Below are 20,323 nucleotides of genomic sequence, written 5' to 3' on the forward strand. Positions count from 1 at the left end.
AGGTTTCATGCCCAGCACTGAGCTAGATGCGGGGCTTGATCTCACAATCCTAAGATCATGACCTGAGCCAAAATGAAGAGTCAGATACTTATCTGACTGAGCCACCTAGGCACCCCTAAATGTATATGGTTTTTAAGGCTACTTATTTACCTTATATATCTATAAAACCAAAACAAACTTAATTCATAAACTATATGTAAATAGAAATTAAAACTAGTATTGACATGGCATGGTGTTTTATTAAAACTATATCTTCTTTTTTTTTTTAAAAGATTTTATTTATTTATTTGACAGAAATCACAAGTAGGCAGAGAGAGAGAGGAGGAAGCAGGCTCCCTGCCAAGCAGAGAGCCCGATGCGGGGCTCGATCCCAGGACCCTGGGATCATGACCTGAGCCGAAGGCAGAGGCTTTAACCCACTGAGCCACCCAGGCACCCCTAAAACTATATCTTTAATGTTGGAATTAGTATTGGTAGAAAATAGCTTCAGGTCTGGTTTTATTAATGTTTATGAATTTTGATTTTTAATATTAAATACAGAGAGAGGCTTTTCCTAAAATTGTGGCAAAATGATTTAATCCATTTTATGGACATGTTTATTATTTTGTGATCCTTACATTTAAATCTAAAAACTTTATTTTTTCTAAAGACTGCTAGAAGTCACTCCTTATATGGCAGTTTCAATGGTATGTCAGTTTGTAATTCTGTGAAGATGTCTTGTTTCATATCATCATGATAAATGCCCCATACATTATGTGCTCTTTACTTAGAAACAGCTGCATTGTGAACACAGCACAAATGTGGGCATTGAAATTATTGATAATAAATCTGTTTTAAGGTAGCTATTCAGATCATCTGTAATATGCTTATTAATTTTTAAGGGTGTCATTGAATGAAAGCCCCAAATTCTTGTGTAGAACTTGTTAACGTCCACAAATAAGTTTCAGGCTCCAATTTGAGAATCACTGTGTTCATCATTAATAAAGATATGTGCTTCTATAGCTTTTATATAAAATTCAATAAATTTAAAATTGCTTTTTAAGATTACCATAACTTTTTAAAGATTTTATTTATTTATTTGAGAGAGAGAGCATGTGTGCACACACTGCATGGGGGTAGAGGGAGAGGGAGAAAGAAAAGCCGACTCCCAGATGAGTGAGGAGCCTGACAGATCCCAGGACCCTGAGATTGTGACCTGAGCCCAAGGCAGATGCCCAAATGACTGAGCCACCCAGGCGCCCCTCAGCTTACTGTAATTTTTATGAACTAGTTATAAGTGGTTCACAGACTGGCATTCCTCCTTGGATATACTTTGTGTGGCATTGTAATGGACAAAAATTTAAGAATGAAGTAATAAGAAAAGTAAAATGGATAAGTCAGAAAAAGGCAAATAAAAATTAAGTAAAAGTGGACAAGATAACTGAAAATAAAGACCAGGAGAACATTTAAAAGTGATGTTAGCCAAAAAAAGATTTAATATCACTCGAAAGGGAAAATTGAGAAAAGAGTCATGATGATGCTGTGGTGTTAACCTTTTATCAAAACATAACTAAAGAAATAAAATAAATACAAAATGATTTTAAATGTTAAATGATTAGGCTACAGTAGAAAAAATTTATTTTCCATTAGCATGTTCCACTTAAATTGTTATGCAATATTATTCAATTAGGCTTTCCCTGGGCCCTAGTTCTCAGCTGATGGCTCTGTGTGGTATCACAGATGTCTGCATATCAGATATTCCAGAGCAGAGTGCTGACATTTCCAGACAGACAGATAGATTTGACGTTTTAAATAAGACAGCAGTATATGTTTCAGTGTTCAAAACCTATGAGCAGAAATCCAGGTCCTTTAGCAGAGGAAGCTGTGAAATCAGCATTGAATTTTTAGGTGTACAGTATGTAAGTTTATTTGATGAATCTTAGATATCATTGATCTATTTTAATTATTTGATGCAGAAAATAACTTTTTTATGTGTATTTTTTTCTAAGTTCAAAAAAAGATCTCTTCTGTCTACTCGTAGACATTATAAGTGTGCTAATTTTTGCATATTTTTCTTTGTAGGCCCAGATTATTCTTCATCAGCATGGTTACCTGGTAATGAATCATTGTGGCAGGCCACAAGTGTTACATCTAACCATCGAAATAATCATATCAGGAGACATAGTATAACTTCTGACAGTGGTGACACCGGCATTGGAACTTCCTGTTCTGACAGCGTGGAAGGTGAGCTGAAATTCTTAGTGTTTAGACATGAGCCCTCAGAGAATGGTTGTGATTGAGAACCTTCAAGGGATATGTTCTGTTGTTCCAAAATAAATTATAAAGTAATAATTGAATATTTAATAATAATTGATAATGTTCAGTGTTATCATTATATCAAATGAAATTATCCCTCTGATCATATTAATTTTCCCACATCACTTTTTAAACTATTTGTTTTGATATAATTATAGATTCATAGGCAATTTTAAGAAACAGTACAGTGATTGTATGCACCCTTTATTCAGTACCTCCCACCTCTACCCATGGTAATACCTCACAAAACTGCAGTGCACTGTCACAACCAGGATATTGATATTGATACAGTCAAAACATAGATTGTTTCTTTTCTTTTCTTTAAAAGATTTTTATTTATTTGAGAGAGAGAGAGAGTGCGCGCGCGCATGAGAAGGGGGAGGGTCAGAGGGAGAAGCAGACTCCCTGCTGAGCAGAGAGCCTGATGCGGTACTTGATTCTTGGATTCCAGGATCATGACCTGAACTGAAGGCAGTTGCTTAACCAACTGAGCCACCCAGGTGCCCTACAGAAAACGTTTCTATCACCACAGTATGCACCTCATGTTGGTCATCCTCCCCTACTCCTCCTTAACTTTTGGAAACCACTACATCTAGTCTCCATTTTTATAATTTTGTTATTTCAAGAATGCTGTATAAATGAAATCATATAGTATATAACCCTTTAATATTGGCTTTTTTTCTTTGACAGTTCATCCAGATTGTTGCATATATAAATAGTTCATTTCTCTTATTGCTAAGTAGTATTCAGCATTGGTGGTATTAGGTAAACTACATTTGGTAAAGCATTTTCCCACTGAAAGACATGTGGGTTGTTTCAGTTTTGACTATTGGAAATAGAGCTGCTCTAACCATTCATGTCCAGGAACACAGTTGCTGGTTGTATGGCATTTGAATGTTTAGTTTTTAAAGAAATTGTCACACTGTTTCTCAGAGTGATTATTTCATTTCAGTCAGCAATGGAAATGGATCATTGTGAGTGATCCAGGTTTTTCTTCATTCTTGTTAGCACTGGCGTTTTTTAATTCTAGCCTTTCTGATGGGAATGTAGTGATACTTCATTGTGGTTTTAATTTTCATTTCCTTAAAGATTAATAATATTGACTGTTTCTTCATATGTTTAGTTTCCATCTGGCCTCTTCAGTGAAATGTTTCTTGTCTTTTGCCTCTGTCTTAATCAGATCATTATTTTTTTTACTGTTGAGCTTTTAGAGTTCTTTCTATATTTTAGACACTAATCCTTTGTTCGCTATATGATTTGCAAATATATTCTTCCATTCTGTAGCTTGTCATTTCATCCTCTAACAGTGTATTTTGCAGAACAAACGTTTTAAAATGAATAGTTTGATGAATAGTTATAATTTTAGAAGTGTATATATGGATTGTGCTTTTGGGGTCAAGTCTATGAACCCTGCATAGTCCCAGATCTTGAAGATTTTTCTCTTTTTTTGCCTTAAAGTTTTATCATTTTTTGTTTTCCATTTAATTCTGTGATCCATTTTTGAGTTAATTTATTATAAAACAAGTGTGTTTTGGTGTTCCCAAGACCAATCTTCAGCTCAGTGATTTGCTGGAAAGAATTCCAGAACTCAGAAAAGCTGTCACGCTAACGGTTATGGTTTGTTACAGCTGAAGGATACAGAGTTAAATCAGCAATAGAAAAAGAAGCAAAGGGCAGGGTCTAGGAGACACTAGGCCCAACCATTTGTCCTCTCCCAGTGGAGTTGTGTAGACAGTGTTTCATTCTCCCAGCAGTGATTTGTGAGAGCACATAAGTACTGCTAACCAGGCAAAGTCACCCAAGCCTTGGTGTCCAGGATTTTTATTGTGGGTTGGTTATGTTGGCATGATTGACTCCTTGTGTGGATGACATTAGTCACTAGCCCTTGAGAAGTCAAGCTTGTAACACATGTTTCAAAGCACCCATCATAAATCACATTATTAGCATAGACTATATGAACTAACTCAAGGTCCCCAAGTAAACAAAGACAGTCTTATTAGGCAGGGTATTCCAAGGGTTTAGAGGTTACCTCTTAGGAGCCAAAGATAAGGGCCAAACCTTTTTTGTAATATGCAGGATGTTGAAAACCCTGACATGCTGACTTTAATCCTTTTTGCACAGTGTGAGACTAAGATTGTAATTCATTTTCTTTGCCTAGTAAGTCTCGAAATTTGGTAGAATAATTATTCCCATTTTATTCTTCTTTTTCAAAACTGTTTTAACTATTCTCATTCCTTTGCTTTTCTGTATAAGTTTTAATTTATCTATAGCTACAAAAAAATCTTGCTGGGAATTTTATAGGAATTGTATTATCCACTTATCAGCTTGGGGAGAATTGACATGTTTACTCTCTTGAGTTTTCTAGTCCATTAACATGATATAGGTCTCCATTTACTTAAATTTTAATTTTACTCACCAGTATTGTATCTGTTTTGTTAGAATTATACCTGAGTATTTCATTTTTTTTCTTTTTTTTTTTTTGGAGTGATTGTAAATGGCATTGTATTTCCCGTTTTGGTGTCAATATGTTATTATTATATAGAAATAAATCAATTTTTGCGTATTTATCTTGTGACATCGTTGAACCTCTTTAGTTGTAGGAGTTTTTTTGGTAGATATCTTGGGACTTTCTCTATAGACAGTCATGTCATCAGTAAATAGGATGTTTTTCCTTCCTAATCTGTATATCTTTTATTTCCTTTTCTTCACTTATCATCACAGTAACCAGACCATCCAGAATAGTGTTGAAGATGAGCAGTAGAAGTAGACATTTTTATCTTACAGATAAAGTGCTTAGTCTTCCACTGTTAAGTAGTTGTATTGATAGTTGTTAGCTGTAGGTTTTTTGTAGATGTCATTTATCAATTTGAGGAAATTTCCCTCTAGTTGTACTTTGCTGAGAGGTTTTTTTTTGTTTTTTTAAATGATGAATGGGTATTGGATTTTGCAATGTTTTTCTGTATCATTTGATAAATGATATTCTTCATTAGCTTGTTGATATGGTGGCAGATTTCCATAGCTTGATTTTTCAAAAATTGAGTTGGCTTTCCATCCCTGGAACTCCACTTGGTCATAAGGTAGAATTATTTTTATATATTGCTAAATTCTATTAATATTTTGTTAAAGAATTTTTCTGTGTATTCATAAGGAATATTGTTCCATAGTTTTCTTTTTAGGGGGACTGCCTTGTCCTGTTTTGATGTCAGGATAATACTAGCTTTATAAAATGAATTAGAAAGTACTCTCTCCTGTTTTCTGGAAGAGACTGTATAGAGTGACATTGATTCTTTAGATGTTTGGTAGAATTCTTTACTGAGACCATCTGGGCCTAGAGATTTCTTTTTTCATAGTTTTAAAGTCATGAATTCAGTCTCCTTAATAATTATAGGGTTATTCAAATTATGCCTCTTAAATTGGATGAATTGTTGTAGTCCCCCCACTCAGAAGTGGCCCATTTTGTCTAACTTGTCAAATTAATGTGTGTAGAGTTGTTCCTAGCATTTCCCTATTATCTCTTGATGTCTGTAGCCTCTGTAGTAATACCACCCCCTATTCCATTTCTGGTACTGGTAATTTGTGTCATCTTTCCTTTTTTATTTTTTAGTTTTAGTAGTAGTTTGTCAATTTTATTGACCTTTTCAAAGGATCAATTCTTCATTTCATTTTCTTTTTTCTCTTTTCAATTTCAGTTATTTCTGCTCTTTATTATTTACTTGTTTTTGCTTTGGGTTTATTTTGCTGTTTTTCTAAGTTTTTAAGGTGGATGATTAGTGGTTTGAAACTTTCCCTCTTTTTAGGTGGATACATTTGGTGCTATAAATTTTTCTGAGCATGGTTTTAACTGTATCCTACAAATTTTGATATTTTGTGTTGTCATTTAGTTGTTTTCTTAATTTACCTTGAGACTTTCTTCTTGACCTCAGGGTTATTTAGTAGTATGTTGTTTAGTTTCAGAGTTTGGCATTTTTCTGCTATCTTTCTGTTACTAATTTCAAGTATTTGAAAATTACTAATTTCAAATTAAATTATTAATTTCAATGATTCTATTGTGGTCAGAAACACTATGATTTCAATTATAAATTTTTTGAGGTTTCTTTAGGTCTTAGTATATGGTTTATACAGTATATGTTTTGTGGGCACTTGAAAACAATGTATTTTGCTGTTGTTGGGTTGATTAGATCCTGTTGGTTGATGGCGTTTTTGACTTTCTCTATATCTTTGATGATTTTCTATCTAGTTTAGTCAGTTGTTAAGAGCGGTCTTTTAGAGTCTCAACTATAATTGTGGATTTGTGTATTTCTTTTTGGTTCTTTAAATTTTTGTTACATATATTATAGTTCTGATGCTTGGTGCATACACATTTAGGATTGATGTATATTCTTGGTGGATTGGCCCTTTTATCATTATATAATATCTTCTCTGTCTCTGGTTATTTTCTTGTGTTGAAGTCCACTCTACCTGCTATTTATACAGTATTCTGGCTTTCCTTTGATTAGTGTTTAAATGGAAATGTTTCCTATTCTTCTTACTTTCAACTTGTCTGTATCATTATATATGAAGTAAGTTGCTTGTAACAACATACAGTTGGATTGTGATTTTTTTTTTAAAGATTTTATTTATTTATTTGACAGGCAGAGGTCACAAGTAGGCAGAGAGGCAGGCAGAGAGAGAAGAGAAAGCAGGCTCCCCGCTGAGCAGAGAGCCTGATGTGGGGCTCGATCCCAGGACCCTGAGATCATGACCTGAGCCGAAGGCAGAGGCTTTAACCCACCGAGCCACCCAGGCGCCCCGTGGATTGTGATTTTTAATTCACTCTGCTAATCTCTGTCTTTTGCTTGATATATTTAAACCATTTACCCTTAATGTAATTATTGATTTATTTATACTTAAGTTCACTGTTTGTTTTCTTTCTGTTTTCATTTTCCTGTTTTCCTGTGGGTTAGTAGAACATTTTTAGAATTCTACTTGGATTTATCTATAGTATTTTTAAGTGTATCCCTTTGTATACCTTTTCTAGTGGTTGGTCTAGGTATACATGTACATATGTAATATGAATAACTAATTTTAACAGTTTGAGTGGAGTATAAAATCCTTTACCATCCCCTACTTAAAAAATTGTTTCAGATATTTTCTCTGTATGTATTTATAATTATATCAGATAGTGTTATAATTTTTACTCCAACCACCAGACTTTAATTTAGGAAACTCAAGATGAGACACAGCCTATCTTTGCTTTCTGTGTTCTTTCTTTCTTCATGTTTCAAAGTTCCTTTTATTATTTTATTTTGGTTTAGCCACTTTTTAAATCTGTCACATCTACTTGTGACAAATTATCTGTTTCTTTTCAACTGAGAATATCTTGATTTTCCCTTGTTTACTGAAGGATAATTTTATTGGGTATTCATTTCTAGTTTGACAGTTTTTTCCCCCTAGTAATTGAAAGTATTATGCCACTTCTTTCGATCTCCATGGTTTCTGATGACAATCTCTTGTCATTTTTCTTTGGCTATTCTGAAGATTTTTTTCTTTGTGTTCAGTTTTTAGAAATTAAGTATCACAGGTCTTTGGGTGGATTTCTTTGGATTTTTCCTTTTTGGGATTCATATAGCCTCTTGAAACTGTGAACATCCTGCCAAATCTGAGAAGTTTCCAACCATTATTTTCTTTGAGTACTTGAGCCTTTAACTCTTCACTTCCAGGATGGCACAAGTCATAAATCTTTTGTTATTGTCCTACAGGTTTCTGATGCTCTCTTCCTTTTTACCTCCTCCCTCTCCTCTATCTATTGTTTGTTGTGTAGACTGGGTAGTTTTTATTGTTTTGTCTTCCAGGTCATTGATTTTTTTTTTTTTTTTGTCTGCTCCATTCTAATGTTGAGCCCTCCCACTGAGCTATTTATCTTATTGTATTTCTCAGTTCTAAAATGTTTATTTTGGTTTTTTTTATGTCTTTTATTTCCTTGCTGGTGCTTTCTTTTGTCGTTTCAGGCATGCCTGTATTGTTCATCAAAGCAATTTTATGATGATTCCTTTAAAATCCTTGCCAGAGAATTCTTTTTTTTTTTTTTAAGGTTTTTATTTATTTATTTGAGAGAGAGAGAGAGTATGAGATGGGGGTCGGTCAGAGGGTGAAGCAGACTCCCCACTGAGCAGGGAGCCTGACAGGGGACTCAATTCCGGGGCTCCAGGATCATGACCTGAGCTGAAGACGGTTGCTCAACCGACTGAACCACCCAGGCGCCCCTTTGCCAGAGAACTATAACAATTCTGTTATCTTGGTGTTGGCATTTTTTTTTCCATTCATTTTGGGAACTTACTAATTCTTTATATGACAAGTGATTTTGAATTGAAATTTTGGAGTATTTTGTACAGTTATGAGATTCTAGATTTAAATTATTTCCTGCATAACAAATATTGTTATGTTTATATTTTATCACGTTTTGTAAATACAAGCTATTTACATATGAGTAAATGTAATATAAAATGATTATAAACATATAGTAAATATATTATTACTATACATTTAAACCTTTTCTATTCGCCATCTTGGTAAGATACTGCTCTGGCGTGTGAAGTGGGGAGAGGTACTATCTCCTTATTGCTAGATGTAGTTAGAAGTCTAGGTTGCCCACTTGGCCTCTGTTGATACCTGAGGAGTTTGGAAGGGAGTGCCTTTTTACTACTGGGTGGGGTAGAAGTCCAGTTTTTCATATTATCACCACTGACACCATTGTGTGGCTGGCCTCATTACTGCTGGGGGATGGTGAGTGCCCAGACACTCTGTTAGGCCTCTCTGATATAACCTAAGAATGTATCTGTGCATAGGGAATATCCATAGTGCCAGACAGGGATGAAAGTTGTGTTTCCCTACTTGGCCTTCTGGTGGAGCTCTTTGAAGTATTTTGTTATAGCTTGGCAAGGTTGGAATCTAGGCTCCCCACTTGACTTTTGTTGGTGTGGGTAGAGCTGTGGTTTTTTCTATTGTATTTGGCTGGAAAAGAATGGTTACTTTCTGGAGAATTTCTTGTTATCTTCCTCTTTCCTGGTCCATTGGGTAGGGAGAACTGGCTTTCCTGAGACTTTTTTGGGGTGTGCCATTTGGTTCTTTTGAGGTGGCTGGTTTATTTTAGCTCCAAAGCAGAGAGGCAAAAAGAAAACCTAAGGAATTCACCACATTATTGTGTTCCTTGGATCCTGAGGTTCTTAGCTGGTCTGCCTTCTTTTCTCCAACTTTCAGTCATTTGCTTGTTTTATATATAATGTCTAGGGCTTTTAGTTGTATTTAGTGGGAAATATAGGGAAGACTGTCTTTTCCATCTTCTCACTAATGTTTCTTATAGACATTAACAAAAAATCTTAACTAATACTGTTTGTTATAACTTTGCTAGCAGTTGCATTGAATGTTGATTTCATTATGGTCTTGCATCTAATGTCAGTTGACTATTAAAACACACCAAAGAAAGGAAGGAAATATATACAAGTTAGTGAAGGGGCAGATAGGAATGTGCATTGTAAAAAATAATAGTTGTAAAAGAAGTATTCTCTTGTTAAATTGAAAGATGAAAATAATTTAGGTATATAGTGCTTCGTTTCTTTAACATTCTTTTTTAACCTTTCTTAAATAAAGATTTTATATCCTATTTTCACAGCCTTATTTAGTTTGTAAATGAATACTCTTAGAACTATTGATTTTAGTATAAGTTTGTTTAAGTATTACTCATATCTTTATCCCTTGAAATAAAGTTGACAAGGGTATATTGATAGTTGTATAATGGAGTTTTTTTACTTGATTAATCTGAAGTAGCATTTTAGTGTAGTGTTCTATGTGTACTACTATTGAAGTTTATTTCAGAGTCCTTCAGTGGGAGGCTGGTGATATTCCTGAAGTACTTAAAGAAAATGTACTATTATAGATACTTTTTTTTCCAAACTTTCATCATACTGATGGAATATCTTCTTAGGCTATAAATGATAATAGAGTTATTTTCTTTTGGTAATAGTCATGGTGTGAGTATTGGATGGGTCTTTAGAGAAAATATAATTAATTAGACCATTTGGGGAAGTTAATTCCCCAAAAACGAAATGACTGCTCTTACTAATACGATGGCTAAGAGTTCATGCTGTGTTTAAACCTGTTACCGCTTAATTATGTGTGCAACCTTGAATAATATCTCATTCTCTTCAGCCTCAGTTTTTTCATCTGTAATTTGGAGATAATTCTTTTTTTATGTATTATGAAGATGTGACAACATGACTTTTAAATTGCTTAGTGCAGTCTTTGCATTACCATCATTGCTTTAAAAATAATTCTTGTTCTCCATTCTTACTCTCTCTTTTTTTGTGTCTCTTTCTTCATATGTCTCTTTCTTAGGAAGTTGACAAGCCTGGCTTATCTAAAATAGTGATGCTTCTATTGCCACCCTCACAGTATTATACCCACACTCTTGCTTTATTTTGGGTTTGTTTATTTTTTCTATCATGGAATAGGAACTGGTAATTACTGGATACTCAGTTTTGTTCAATGAGACAGTGCATATATAGATTTTCAGTTAAGGTTCTTGTTTTTAGCCTGCTTTTGTACCTGATATTTCTGAGGTTAGAGTCTCTTTGATGTTCTCCCAGACAGGTGAACTCCTGTGCTACATTTCCAGACTTGTATTTTATGCCATGTATTCTTCTGTCCTGCTTCAATAATTAATGCTTTATTTGCCAGCTTCTGAAATTTTGTTGCAATCTTTTTTATGACGGTCCTGTATTGTTCATTGCCATGACTTCCTATTGTATTACTGTTCTGTCATTTCATTGGATCTTTAAAGGGAGAGAATATAACTTTGTACACTCGGGCAATGATCTTTAACCAGAAATTCTGTGAAATACAAATGAAAAAACAGGAGAGAAAAAGAACTGAAAAAAAATGGTTATAAAACTTCCTAATGTCAACAATTCTATGTATTTTTTCTTCCCAATTTTAAGAGTAATAAGTGCACATTTAAGAAAGCATAAAGATGAATGTAATTTTTAAAAGATTTTATTTATTTATTTATTTGACAGAGAGAGAGGGAGAGAGAGAGATCACAAGTAGGCAGAAAGGCAGGCAGAGAGAGAGCGGGAAGCAGGCTCCCTGCTGAGCAGAGAGCCTGGTGTGGGGCTCAATCCCAGAACCCCGAGATCATGACCTGAACTGAAATCAAGTCAGACACTTAACTGACTGAGCACCTAGGGGCACCCCAATCCATTTATTTATTTCTTCAACCCCCAGTACACAGGTGAAACAGGTTCAGAACCATTAACCCATCCTTCCATGTGTGAATTTTTTAGTTCTTCCATAGCAAATTACCACAAACTAGGTGGCCTAAAACAACAGAAATAGATTTTCTAATGGTTTTAGAGACTACAAGTCCAAAGTCAAGGTGTTGGCAGAGCCATGATCCTTTCAAACACTCTAGGAATGAATTGTCTTTCCTTGCCTCTTTTAGCTCTTGGTGGTTACCAGCAGTTTGTCATTCCTTGGTTTGTTAGCATCATAGCTCTCATCTCTACCTCCTTTACATGGCTTTCTTTGGCTCTCCTCTGTGTCTTCAGACCTCTCTGCTCTAGGGACAAAGGTCATTGGATTTTAGGATCCCCCCCCAGTTCAGCAGGACCTTATCTTGACTTGATTACATCTGCACAGACCCTGTTTCCAAACAAGGCCACATTATCAGGTTCTGGGGGTTAAGACTTTATTGTATCTTTGTGCGGGGGGACGACTCATTCCCCAACACTCTTATTATAGAATATGCGGTAAAACAAGGCATGAAATAAGTGCTGGAGAGTAATTTGAACTGTTTATTTGAATATAAAATAGCAGTACTGCTTTTAGGGTTTAGAAAAATGTTATTAGCTATTCTCATCAATGAACTTTAAAAATTAACTTTTTTTGAGGAGAGAATAATGTAGGAAGGATAACAGATAGAGGATTTAAAAGTTGCAGAGTAGATGCCCTGGGATTTTCTTAGTGTTAGTGTAAAGCTGTTTGCTTTAAGCAAATCGTACTCTTTCTTAACTTTGGTTCTGTTATGACTTCTCAAAAATTTACTTGAGATGCAGAGATTATAGCTTTTTTGAGGCTTTGGCTTGGCTTGGAAACTCAGTAATCTTTTTTTTTTTTTTTTAATGGTTACTTCAACCTCCATAGAATATTACGGTATTAACCTGGATCCAGCTGGGAATTTTCCTTCCTCAGTTTGGCCAAGGAGAGCTCAGAAATAATCTTCCTCCATCTCCCCCCCCCCCCCCCAGACTAGGCTACTCAATATCAAGGCTGAGAATGCTACCTTTTCATAATGACTGGCTGAAAAACTGAAAATATCTCAATGAGAATATTACTGGTAATCGTATCTTTTTCATAATCTCCAGAAACTCTTTGGTCTTGCTGTATATTATTATATAATTATCTTTTCTATTGCTGTTTAGAAAAGAACCTTTCTCCCTATTCTTTGAGTCAGTTTGAAACTAATTTATTTGTTAACAGTAGTTAACACTGTCTTTTCTCACCAAATTATTCACCAGGTGTTAAATTCAAGTTCCTTTAATCTTTTAGGGATGAAGAGCATGATTTCCACTGTCTCCTTGAATTGGGCTGATGTGAAGATGTTATTCTTTTTGGACTTTCATTATTTTTTGCCATTACCTCCAAGTTGAACTCCCAACTCTTTACCTGTTAGTTTTTTAGTAACACTTGAAGTAATGAGTGATTTAATGGTATATATAACATAGATCTATACAGAATACCCTAATGTCCAAGGAATCCATTGAGTTTAAGGCATGATCACAATAGGTAGTGTTAATTTGGAGGCTACTATATATGGATGAGGCATAGAGCAAATAGGGTGAGAGTTCTAGGAAAGGATAAGGAAGGAGTGTAAAGAATGGTGGATGAAAGTAAGATGGAGGAGTAGGACTCAGGAAGACTGACAGTATCAGAAATTTGGGACTTCTGTGGAAAATGAATCAGAATTATGGTTTGGGTGGTGCTGTTGTGATGAATGATCTTGATTGTGCTTATTATTGACTGCCTGGAGACATGAAGTGAAGTGTTAAAAAAAAAGTCAGCTATTTAAAAATCTTACCTGAATATAGGAAATAGTTTTAGGTAGTATTTTTAAAGCAGGCGTATTTAGCTGGCATATTCTCTCTCTCTCTCTCTCTCTCTCTCTTTTTTTAAGATTTTGTTTTTATTTATTCATTTGAGAGAGACAGAGAGCACAAGCAGGGGGAAAGGGAGAGGGAGAAGCAGACTCCTTGCTGAGCAGGGAGCCCAACATGGGGCTCGATCCTGGGCCCCCGAGATCATGACCTGAGCAGAAGCATCTGAGGCACCCAGGAGCCCTTAGCAGGCATGTTCTATTTAGTTAGAAAGCGTGGTATATTTGCTTACATAATACTGGATTCCAGTTAGTTTATGTTTTCCCTCTGAATTTGTTTTTCTGAAGTTCTTGTGATATCTACTTCATGAGAGCTGTTCTTTTGCTCTTTCCCTTCTTTGTTCTTTGGTAAGTACCCTGAGTCTTCTAACTTACAGTCTTATTTTTCACTGTTGGGTTTACTTCATGGCATATGAAGAGATCAGGAGAATAACCGTTGTAGAGGATTACTGAATATTGAAAATAGTCTTGCGGTAGAACATAGCTAATAGTTTGGGATTTATAATAAAATGTCAGCTTTAAAGCATGCTGTGTGTTAATTTATTTTATGTAAGTGTCATGTGGTTGTGCTTTATTTACTTTGGCCTTGTATTATAGAAATCTTTTTATCATTCACTGACCATAGATCTATAAAGAATTTATTTTTTCTCATTTATAAAATCAAATCTGTATGAAATCCCATACATTATAGAATGACCCAAAGTATCCATCTCCTTTGTTCTACAAACCCCAGCTGAGAATTACCATGTGAATTTCTAAATATTAATTTCTAGATAATGTACATGAAATTTGGATGAGTGTTACCAAGTATAATTTGAATTTTAGAGTGTATCTACAGAATATTTTATTAGCTGCCTTTAAGTCTGTTATTGTTACTACTTGTCTTGGAGGAGGATATACATTCCTTCTTGATTTTTCAGTGCTGTGGCTTGAAGTGCTGCATTATTTTGGTCTGTTGTGACAATTTTTCGGTGAAATGTGTAAATGCGTTTGAGTTCTTGAAAGACTGACTATTGTAAAAACCTCAATATACAAATGAAATACTTACATGATTTACATACTACATGGTGTTATTAACAAAAACTTTTTTTTTAATTTTAATTTTTTTTTAATTTTTTTTTTTTTTTTTTTTTTTTTTTTTATTTGTTAGAGAGAGAGCGAGCGAGCACAGGCAGACAGAGTGGTAGGCAGAGGCAGAGGGAGAAGCAGGCTCCCCGCGGAGCAAGGAGCCCGATGCGGGACTCGATCCCAGGACGCTGGGATCATGACCTGAGCCGAAGGCAGCTGCTTAACCAACTGAGCCACCCAGGCGTCCCCAAAAACTTTTTTTTAATTAACAAAAACTCTTGATTTAACTCTACAGTTTATTTACTATACTTGGTATCAGTATACATAATTACAACTTTTGTAAATTACTGTCAATATTTTTTTGGAGGTATTTGAAGTATTTATGGAAAATAATAGTATTTACTGGTATGGTCCAATATGGTAGCCATTGGTGACATGTGGCTCATTAAGTGCTTGGACTGTGCCTAGTCCAAATCGAGATGTAAAATGCACACTGGGTTTTGAATACTTTGTGTAAAAAAATGTAAAATAGCTTAATACTTTTTAATACTGACTACATGATACATGATAATATTTTGGATCTGGTGAGTTACATAAAGGCATTATTAAAGTTAATTTTACCTTTTCATTATTATTTTTCAAATGCAGTTACTGTAAAACTTAAAATTACAAGGGTAGCTTTTATTATGTTTCTTTTGGATATATTGGACATACTGGTTTTGAGAGTGTATAATTTGTAAAGGGTTCACTTTCAAAGATTTTGAGTGGGTGTATATGTTTTATACTTCCCAGCAGAAAGGATATTGGCCTCTCAAAATAATTCCTGTAAGACAACTTAATATTTAATGTAATAGAAATTTATATTGATAGCATTATGTCTATGATAAATTATATTCTACTGTCAGTCTGGGAGTACCAAGAGCACACCCCTTTATCATTTTGACGGTGAGTGATAAGAGCTTCACTGCAGTGGGATTGCTGTAGTTCCTTTGACAAAGAGAAAATTAGTTAAGGTGAGTATGGTGGGGGTATAAAAGGTTGGGTTTTGTAAGATTTTAGATTGGAGAATTCCTGAAATTCTGGAGTTATGTTGCTGAGTTGGGAAATGGAGAAAAGGAATAATGTCACTAATTCCTGGTGGAAATCTCCTTTTCAGGTCTGAGGTGTAGGCCCTCAGACTTAATTAGGAGGGAAGACGGAACATTCCCCCTGGAGTCTCAGAGCATCGTTTGCTGTGAGGCCAGTAGGTACCCACGTGTAGGTGAGTGGGTTAAAGAGTATGAGTGCACTGCTCTTTCATATATAAAGTTTGGTTGGAAATTGAGTGTTTTAGGAGGAAAGAGCCTTTCTTGCTATAGGCTTCTAAAGTTTGGCTGTTCTTTGCAAATAATAACATTATGCTTATGTTACACAGTTGAGATATTTAACTTGTGATAGTAAACTTTGCGTTCTTATTTACCTTAGTAATTTTTTCTCTTTGTGCAAAGATGATCCTGATTGAATAGATGTACCTCTATATGCTAAGTGTAAATTTAATTTATTGGATATAGATCAAAGTACATGGAATCATTTTTATTAAATTCTGTGGTACGTTACTTTAAATACAGTACATCAGTGAAATAAGTTATCAAACCTTAAACTGAGTAGTACTGTCTAGTCAGACCCTCTCTCCCCACCCTATTCTCTGCCTTCTATTATTGTTTGGTTTGAAGTCATGATCCAAGTGATGCTCTTTGGCCACTGCTAAATCCTCAGAGTATTCTGTGAATTATCTGAAAAATAACTTGCATTCTTTTTTATTTTAATTCTTTAAAAACTTAAAATCTGCATGTGAGTATAGAGTAACTGAATACAGAATATAAATGCTCTATGAATTACAGCTATCCAGTTTTATAAATGACCGTTACATAAGTAGAAGTACCTTTTTTCTTTCCAACCCATAGCTTCTAGAGGTTCATTCACTTAATAAGTATTTATTGAATAACTAGCTGTCTTTCAAGAACCACAGAATCGAAAATATCAAAATAAAGAAGATTACATCAGAATCTCAGCATGAATGGGACTCTAGGACAGAACAATATTCTTAAATTGCAACTGAGTGATTTGCTTTTAGCTCTAGTATTTTGGGATTTCAAATAATGCTAGATAAGAGTGTGAGTTTGTTTTTTTTTTTTTTTTAATTTAGCAAGAAGTTGAGGTACTAATTTAACATTAGTGGTATGACCTTTTAGCTGTGGTAATTTTTTCATGAGGTGTCAAATTCAGGTTGGTAGGAAATAGATCTGTGACATGAGGATCTATGCATCTGCAAGACCACCAGATTGTAACATAGGCCACGCCAGCAGCTACCTGTTGGTGAGACCTGGAGGCAGTAAACAGCCACTGTTACCACAGAAATTAGTTTGAGAGGGAGTTGAGTTTGAAGTACATATGCAGCACTCATGTAGCGTATAAGCTAGATGTCGTGCCAAAGTTGAGTGATAAAGGGAGAAGCCAGAGGAAACTGGGAGCATAGGACCCTGTGGCAGTAAAATAACTTAATTTTTGCCTAGGCTGCCTTTGTAACCTTCCGTGGGACAGTCTTCCTCTCCCTTAGGACACGGAGCCTGGGAGGCAGGCTTGTACGCAGTTCTTTTATCTTTTTTTTTTTTTTTAAGATTTTATTTATTTATTTGACAGACAGAGATCACAAGTAGGCAGAGAGGCAGGCAGATAGAGAGAGGGGGAAGCAGGCTCCCTGCCAAACAGAGAGCCTGATGGCGGAGCTTGATCCCATCATGACCTGAGCCGAAGGCAGAGGCTTTAACCCACTGAGCCACCCAGGTGCCCCTTCTTTTATCTTTTTAAATCTGAGTTCTTAAATGTAGCTTCTAATAGTCAGTTTGGGGTTAGTTTTCAAGCATACTTATATACCTTACTGAAAAAAAGGTATAGATAGAGTTAAATTTTTTACTTTGATAATTCCCAACTGCTAATTTGTATTAGAGATAATTTTCTTATCTAATTAACCTCATTTATTTCAAAAGGAGGGACTGATAAAAATGGACTTCAATTTAATCATATATTCATTAGTTAGTTGTTTTTACTAGGAAATAATAGGGCTATTTAATAATATAAATTTTGAGGTCATCCTGAGAATATGTATATATAATCAGAAGGGAAAAAAGTCAGAAAAGTTACCAGTTGGTGCATTGTCTTTATTTTGTAAAGGAGTAAAGGCCTTGTCAGGTAAGGACTTGTTCGTCATTTATTTCTTCATAGAGCCTATATTTACTGAGTGTCTACTGTGTGTGAGATACTGTGCTAGGGTAGGGGTTAGGATTAACAGAAAGTTTCCTGTTCCTTATGTATGTAAACTCTAGTGGAGAAGACAGATAGGAAATAATTAACATAAAATAGCGTGATAGTTGAAGTACCCAGGGTAGGGAGGCATACCTGAATCCACTGGGTTAGATGAAAGACCCCTGGCAGAAGTAATGTTTAAGCCAACGTCCAAAATGTAAGTGGGACCTGCCAGGGCACAAGGAGGAAGACGAGCAGGCTGAGAGAATAGTATAGTCCCAGCCAGGAAGGTGTGAGATTCTGGGGATGAAACAGAGGACACCAGACTGGATACAAGGAGACAACTTCTGTTGCAGGTAGGTGCCTTGGTGACTTCTTCATAAAAAGAGAGTGGGAAAGGAGAGCATGGGGTGATTCAAGAGATATGTAGGAGGTAAAAACAGTGCATTCTTTGTATTTAAACAGCTCTCTTTAGATGGAATTCACAGGGGTGCCTGGGTGGCTTAGTGGGTTAAAGCCCCTGCCTTCGGCTCAGGTCATGATCCCAGGGTCCTGGGATGGAGCCCCACATTGAGCTCTCTGCTAAACAGGGAGCTTTCTTCCCCCCTCTCTCTCTGCCTGCCTCTCTGCCTACTTGTGATCTCTCTCTCTCTGTGAAATTTAAAAAAAAAAAAAAATCTTAGATGGAATTCACATACCGTAAGATTCAGCTATTTTAAATTTCTAATTCAGGGGTGGCTGGCTCGCTCAGTGGGTAGGGCATGCAGCTCTCGAGGGTTGTGAGTTTGAGACCCATGTTGGGCATGGAGCCTCCTGAAAAAGTAAAGTGTACAATTCAGTGGCTTTTGGTGTAGTCACAGAGTTGTATATCACCAGTATTACGTTTAGGGCATTTTTCATTATCCTCAAAAGAAACCCCACACCCCTTAGCTGACATGCCGAACACTAATTTCCCCAGCTCTAGGCAGCCACCAATTTTGGAGGATATCATAAAAAGTTCTTTTCTTTGCTTATGTATTTTATTACAGTGACTAGGTTTTAGTAGTTTAAGTAGTTTAAGAAACCAGATGGTTTCTTTAAAATACCTCATTTTAAGGTCTAAAATGAGTACTCTTCTTCTTAGTTGTTTTTTTTTAATTTTTTTCCTCTTTTATGGAAAATTCCAAATATATGCCAAATTAGAAAGGTAAAATGGTAAAACCCACATGCATAATACCAAATTTATACAATTATAAGTTATAACACATGACACTCATAATTGCTATTGCTGTAGTCTAGCTATCACTTCTCCACTTACCCCATGTAATATTTTTAAGCAAATTGAGAGCTCCCTCTTAACCTTTTAGTTATTATAATAGTATTTATTGAGCATTTACTATATAGACATAATGATAAGTTGACATGATTATATCAGTTAATTAAAAAATTATATTTAAGTGTAATTATATACCCATTTTCTAGGTGAAGTAAGTGATATTTAGATAATTTTCTAACCTGTTGTCTTAGTTTTAGTTTATAAGATGCTCAGTTCATTGGTGAATAATATTATGCTTTTGCAGGTTTATAACTTCAGAAATTTCAGACTATAATAATGTCTACTCCAGTAACTGGGCTTCCAGATACTATTTCCAGATACTACAGTAGTCAGTTAGCCTTAACATTAACAAAAATACATCCCATAAATTTTTGCAATATGGAGTTTTGTGCTTTATATGTGATTTAAAAAGATTCTTCATTATAAAATCCTTCGGAGGTAACATACAATTAACTGTGTTTTTTTTTTAACCGATGAAAAAGAGTTAGAGGGGGTTAATAATGTATCTGGGCTTTACAGCTTTTCAAGTGGTAGAGCTGAGATTCTTCAAATCTAACTCCAAAGCTTTGTCTTAACCCCACTGTGTAAGATATCTGTACTCAGAAGTGAGAAACTAGCGGGAAAGAAGTCCTGCGAGGTGTAATTTAGGATGGTATAGGTAACCGTAGACTGAGAAACAGACTCGCATTCTATTTTGAGATTTGTACTTGGTCAAGTAATTTAACCTTTATGGCCTTTAGTGCTTCATTTGCATATGGGAGTAGGTCAGAGGTTATACACAGAACATTTTTCTTTTACTTGTGAAAGTAAATAATTTCACAGCAGTATTCAGAATAATTATGACTTAAATTCTTTTGCAAACCAAATAACTTTTTCCTTTGCCCCTCATCTTTACTTTGTTTTCTTGTTGATCTACATTTTTTTTTTAAGATTTTATTTATTTGACAGAGATCACAAGTAGGCAGAGAGGCAGACAGAGAGAGAGAGAGGGAAGCAGGCTCCCCACTGAGCAGAGAGCCCGATGTGGGACTCGATCCCAGGACCCTGAGATCATGACCTGAGCCGAAGGCAGCGGCCTAACCCACTGAGCCACCCAGGCGCCCCTACATTATTTCTTAAAATTAATATTTGAATGCTAAATTCTTAAGCATGGCATATAATGGCATCACAGCTCTAGA

At 35.3% G+C, this 20,323-nt stretch overlaps 1 protein-coding gene across 1 annotated transcript in view; it reads left to right on the top strand.

Moving 5' to 3' along the window:
* CEP85L (centrosomal protein 85L) overlaps positions 1-20,323 on the top strand; it is a 165,450-nt gene that overhangs the window by 22,132 nt on the left and 122,995 nt on the right. The window contains exon 2 of the mRNA XM_080805139.1: positions 2,062-2,223. Coding sequence (XP_080661265.1) covers positions 2,062-2,223 — 162 coding nt within the window. The remainder of the gene's footprint in view (positions 1-2,061; positions 2,224-20,323) is intronic.

This window comes from Martes martes (assembly GCF_963455335.1).
Source record: "Martes martes genome assembly, chromosome: 6".
Classification (NCBI taxonomy): domain Eukaryota; kingdom Metazoa; phylum Chordata; class Mammalia; order Carnivora; family Mustelidae; genus Martes; species Martes martes.